This window comes from Psammomys obesus, unplaced genomic scaffold (genome assembly GCF_907164565.1).
Source record: "Psammomys obesus unplaced genomic scaffold, mPsaObe1.curated_primary_1811, whole genome shotgun sequence".
Taxonomy (NCBI): domain Eukaryota; kingdom Metazoa; phylum Chordata; class Mammalia; order Rodentia; family Muridae; genus Psammomys; species Psammomys obesus.
In genome coordinates this window covers 209,599-214,919 of record NW_026596176.1, presented here as the reverse complement: position 1 = coordinate 214,919, position 5,321 = coordinate 209,599, and the positions used below count along the sequence as shown (strand labels likewise).

The window sequence follows — 5,321 nt, the reverse complement described above, 5'->3', positions numbered from 1 at the left end:
ACACACACACACACACACACACACACACACACACACACACACACACAATCACAGTCTGTTGCTTAGCACCACTCCCTCAGTGACCCCTCTGTTGTGACTCCACTTCTCTCAGTGTCCTCTCTGTTGTGTCCACCTCCCTCAGTGTCCCCTCTGTTGTGTCCACCTCCCTTGTGTCCTCGTTGTTGAGTCTTGTGTCTCCATATCCCACTAAGTGAATAATGATGTCTGAACACAAACAGATCTACACACAGACACAGGAAAGAGCTGCAAAGAAAGCCAGTGGGAACCCCCAGCTGTGTAGTAGTTTGAAGACCCAGCAACAATACAGGCTCTTAGAAACATGGGCTTATGAAACCTCAGATCCTGTTGATGGGTGTAGAGACAGTGGACAGGAGAAGGCAGGGTGAATGATGGGGCCTCTTTGGAATGCAGGGTTTTCTTTTGTAACAGTGTTTCTGGGCAAGTGGCTTCATTAGCCTAAACTTGTCTGGGAGGTAGCTCATTCAGTAAAGGGCATGTCGTTCAGGGGATACCACCATGTAGAAAGCCAGCGTAGATTCAGATGCCCAGCACTGATAGAGAAACTGGGCATGGTGCCCCAGTGGAGGAGGACAGAGAGACTCTGGTAAGGAGAGGCCTGTCTGAGGCAGTAAGGTGGAAAGCCTTTTTCATCTCAAAGATAATTTCCCAGATCTTATACCCCTGGATAGGTCATTTTATTACTTAGGCCTCAGTTTCCCCAGGGGTGGAGGCCTGAGTGAGCTCATCCAGTGACAGGTAGAAAGTGTACTTGTTGACATTATACAATCTTTATACGGGAAGGAGAAAGCCAGGAATGTGGGGGGCAGGAGGTGATGGCTGGGCCGTGGTTATCTAGAGGATGACACTGGAGCCAAGGCAGACATGCTCCAAAAAGGCTTCTTGGGGAAGTAGCTTTAGCAAGGGAAGGAACAAGGGAGGGAGGGAGGAAATCCAGGCTAAGGAGAGCAGTTGAAAGGGCCTGGAGCTGGGAGCAGGAGCACAAGGTACATGAACCATAAAACCAAGCAGGTGAGTCCTGGATGAGTCCCTCAGCCCATGCTGCATCCTGTGCAGCTCCAAGGACTGACCTCACCAGGGCATTGAGGGAGTGAAGACAGGGAAAGGGACACACACACAGCAAACTTGAGGTACACTGGGCCATCTAATGAAAAGCTGTAGCATCCCGCCCTCGCAAGCTCAGTGCATTTACTAGATACAGTTGAACAGGGAGGCAGTTAAGCAATACAGATAAATGAGAGGACATGGTTATTGGGTATGGCCAAGCAAAGGAGGCCGGATTAGCTGATTTTCGTAGGAGCAGTCTTTGTTAAGAGTAGCCTTAAGGTCATAAACATCAGGGGCAGGGGGAGAACGCCATAGTGGACATCTCCTGCACACACTGCCATTGCTCAGACTCAGACTTGAAAAAGGCTTTCGAGCCGCATCTGGGGAAGTCTTTGCCCATTTCCCATGGGTCTGAGGGTTTGGCTCTTGGCATGGTTGCTCCCCTTGTCAAAAGCGCACATTTACTAAAGACTTCACTGAATCCCTACTGGTAGGTAGCCCACCAGACCCTGCCTTCTGTGCCTCTGTCCACAGCTAGGAAATGGCAGCAGCCAGGGCTAGCCTGGGCCGGATCCTCCCAGAGTCCTCCGTCCTGTTCCTATGTGACCTGCAGGAGAAGTTTCGCCCCAGCATAGCCTACTTCCCACAGATTGTGTCGGTGGCGGCTCGAATGCTTAAGGTATGTGCTACCCTTTTCTTTTCAAGACCCAGTGGTCCAGGCCCAAGCCTTCAGCCCTCAGACCCCGAGAATCCAGTCTCTAGCCCTCATCCTCAAACATCCAGTCCCTGTGTTTCTTTACTTGTGTAGGTGGCCCGGCTGATGGACGTCCCTGTCCTGCTGACCGAGCAGTACCCACAGGGCCTGGGCCCCACAGTTCCCGAGCTGGGCGCTCAGGGCATTCGGCCAGTAAGTAAGACGTGCTTCAGCATGGTTCCCGCCTTACAGCAGGAGCTGGATGGCTGGCCCCAGCTGAGGTCTGTGCTGCTCTGTGGCATTGAGACCCACGTCTGCGTCTTGGTGAGGCCCCACCTGTCCCCTGAATTCCCCATCCTCACTTCCTGGTCTTCCCTCCTGCCCCGGGGCCCTGGCTGATTCTTCCTCATCCTCATTCCAAATACCCAACTGGCCAGTGAAATGAGCTAAGTCAAGACACGTTAAAGCATTTACATGTACTTGTATTGGGAGCAGCTCTGGGTGGGTTCACTGGTCCCAAGGATCAGGGCCAAGGAAGCCTCCTTGCAATGCAGAGAGAGACAGAAAAGTGGGGTTAGGAGGGTCGGGGGTGAGAGTTGATTACTGAGTTTGCCGGGGGGGGCGGGGGAAGGAGAGACACAGAGAGAAAAGAAACAGAGAGAAGAAAAGTGGGAAACAAAATGTCTGGGTTATATACTGAAGAGCCTCTGGGGGAGAGGAAGTCTCCGGTCCCAGATTTGGAGAGTTCAGGGTAGAGGGCAGGAATGCCAGCCACATCTTGTACAGGTAGGGACTGAGGGATTCTGGGAGAACCTGGTTGAAAAGTCACCGTAGCTGCTTGTCACCACAACTGCTTGTCTCAGGTCTGAAGCCTAGCACCCAGTTCTGACTGGGGCTCCCCAGTCCCTCAGCCGGAGCCCTGTTTTTGCTCTGAATCTGGACCTGACCTCTCTGCCCTTAGAACACGGCCCTGGACCTCCTAGACAGAGGACTACATGTCCATGCGGTGGTGGACGCCTGCTCTTCTAGAAGGTGAGAGGCTCTGTTGGGGAAGGCACCTGCTCTGCGAGTCAGGCAGGCCACAACATGGACACCTGCCCTCTCTCCCCCACTGTAGCCAGGTGGACCGGCTGGCGGCGTTGGCCCGCATGAAGCAGAGTGGCGCTTTCCTCTCCACCAGCGAGTCACTCATTTTGCAGCTTGTGAGGGATGCCGCCCACCCCCGGTTCAAGGAGGTATTGGGCCCTCAGGGCTTCTTTGACCAGAAGTACCCTCTCCTGATCTAAGGTCTCCTGTGTCCCAGGCTGGCCTTGGACACTCTTTGTAGGCTAGGCAAGGGTGACTTGAAACTTCTGCTGCCAGTACTGGGATTACAGGCACACACCGCTACACCCAGCTGGCTTTGCTATTGTTTTTATTTGTTTTGTTTCGTTTTGTTTTGTTTTGAGCACGAACTCTGTAGATCAGGCTGGCCTGGAACTCACAGAGATGCATCTGCCTCTGCCTCCCAAGTGCAAATTCCACCACCTAGCATGGTTTTTGTTATTGTTGTTGTTTTGTTTTTTAAAGCTCTGCACAGGGCTTCCTAATTTATTTGACTATGTGCTTATGTGTGTGCACACTCACTTGAGGGAGTCAGCTCTCGCCTTTACCCATGTGGCTTCCCAGGATACAAGACAAGGGCAATTGCTTACTGAGCCAGCTTGCTGGCCTTTCTGGTTTTTTTGTTTATTTGTTTTTGGTTTTTTTTTTTTTGAGACAATCTTACTCTGTAGCTCAGCCTGTCCTTCAAACTCATGACAATCCTCCTGCCTCAGCCTCCTGAACACTACTAGTATTACAGCTATGCACCGTTATGTCTTACTGAGGAATATAATTTCTTTAGGCTTTTGAAAAAGATCAGGTGCAGGACAGGCTGAAATTGCAATATTACTTAGGTAGCACAGGTGTGACCAGCCTGGAGGCCTCTTCAGTCATCCTGAAATCAGTTGTGGGGCTTAACCAGGGTAGAGGCAGTGGAGATACACACTTTGGGGTTGTTTTGTTTATTTGTTTTGGTTTAGTTTTCTGGAGCTAAATGATGACAGTAATGCGGTTGATTACTCTTGTTCAACCAGCAGGGAGTTGTGTAAATGAGTTGAGAGTTCATGCACACAGTTTGGGCCTGTGTGGGAGGTGAAAGCCTAAAGGTATGACAGGAAAGATGAAACTAGTGAAGAAGGGGAAGGTGTAGGCAAGAGAACCTAAGACAGAGCTGTCCACATTAGTGGCCCAAGGCAACAGGAAGTTAATGAAAGGGAGCACCATTTTTTTCTTACTTTGTGTGTGTGTGTGTGTGTGTGTGGTTGTGTGCTTTCATGCAGAGTGGGTGTATGTGAGTATTTGCGTGGGTGTGCTGAGCACATATGTGTGTGCATGCATGTGGAGACCTGAGGTTTGTGTCTAGAACCTTCCTTGATGCCTTTTCTACCTTATACATGAAGAGGGGGGGTCTCTCTGTCAAACTTGGAGCATGAGGTTGTGGCTACCTTCTCACCAGCCCACTTGTTCTGGGGTTCAGAGCCTGGAATTCCAGTGGGCCCTGCCCAGCCAGGGCTTTTATGGGTTCTGGGTATCTGAACTTGGGCTTCATATTTGTACACATGCTTTATACACTGAGTCATCTTCCTAGCCCATCCCCAGGGCACTCCCCCCAACACTGTTTTTAAATACAGGGGCCTACTATGTAAGCATGGTTGGTATGCAACTCTAACTGTAGATCAGGCTGGCTTCAAACTCCAAAATATGCCTGCCTCTGCCTCTTGAGTACTAGGATCAAAGGAGTGTGCCTCCATGCCCAGCCCAAGAAAACTTATTTTATTTTACTTTTATGCATGTGGATGCTTTGCCTGTATGCATGTCTGTGCACCACATGTGCGGGGCCCAGAGAGTCTAGAACAGGGCATTGGACCCATTGGAACTGGAGTTAGAGAGTTGTAAGCGGCCATGTGGGATGTAGGAATTGAACCCAGGTCCTCTGCAAGAACAGAAAAGGCTATTACTGGCCTATTGGTCTCTCCAGCCCCCAGGAAGACTTTTTAGGAGAGTGGTTAGTGGGAAGGAGAGAGGCTGCCCGGCAGACCGAAGAGATAGGGAGCCTCTTGACTTCCTGCCTTCTGTCTGCAGATCCAGAAGATCATTAAGGAGCCAGTCCCAGACAGTGGGCTGCTGGGTCTCTTCCAAGGCCAGAGCCCCCTCTCACTGAACTCCAGGCCCTGACCGAGGTGGGAATGTTACTCCAGCATTGCTGGGAGGAAGCATTTTTCCTCACCTCTGAATCCCAAGAGGTCCCACCCTGTGGGAGAGGAGGGGTGTTCTGCTTCCTGGTTGAACAGCTGGTCCTGGAAATGGAAATGAGACTTCTGGGTGCTGGAAGTGGGGGCAGGGGTTTGACAGAGGAGACATGGAGGGGGCTCTGCTCAGGTCTACCTCATGAGCAAAGGGCAAAAAAGTGTGACAGACCGGGATCCAGACTCCAAATAAACATTGATGTGGCTGTGGA

General features: G+C 51.2%; 1 protein-coding gene across 1 annotated transcript in view; it reads left to right on the top strand.

Annotated features, from left to right (window-relative positions):
- LOC129667911 (isochorismatase domain-containing protein 2A) overlaps positions 1-5,321 on the top strand; it is a 13,802-nt gene extending 8,481 nt beyond the window's left edge. Inside the window, exons 2-6 of the mRNA XM_055595634.1 lie at positions 1,621-1,765; positions 1,895-2,104; positions 2,742-2,812; positions 2,898-3,015; positions 4,946-5,321. Of these exons, the coding sequence (XP_055451609.1) occupies positions 1,628-1,765; positions 1,895-2,104; positions 2,742-2,812; positions 2,898-3,015; positions 4,946-5,038 (630 nt within the window). The 5' untranslated portion in view covers positions 1,621-1,627 and the 3' untranslated portion in view covers positions 5,039-5,321. The remainder of the gene's footprint in view (positions 1-1,620; positions 1,766-1,894; positions 2,105-2,741; positions 2,813-2,897; positions 3,016-4,945) is intronic.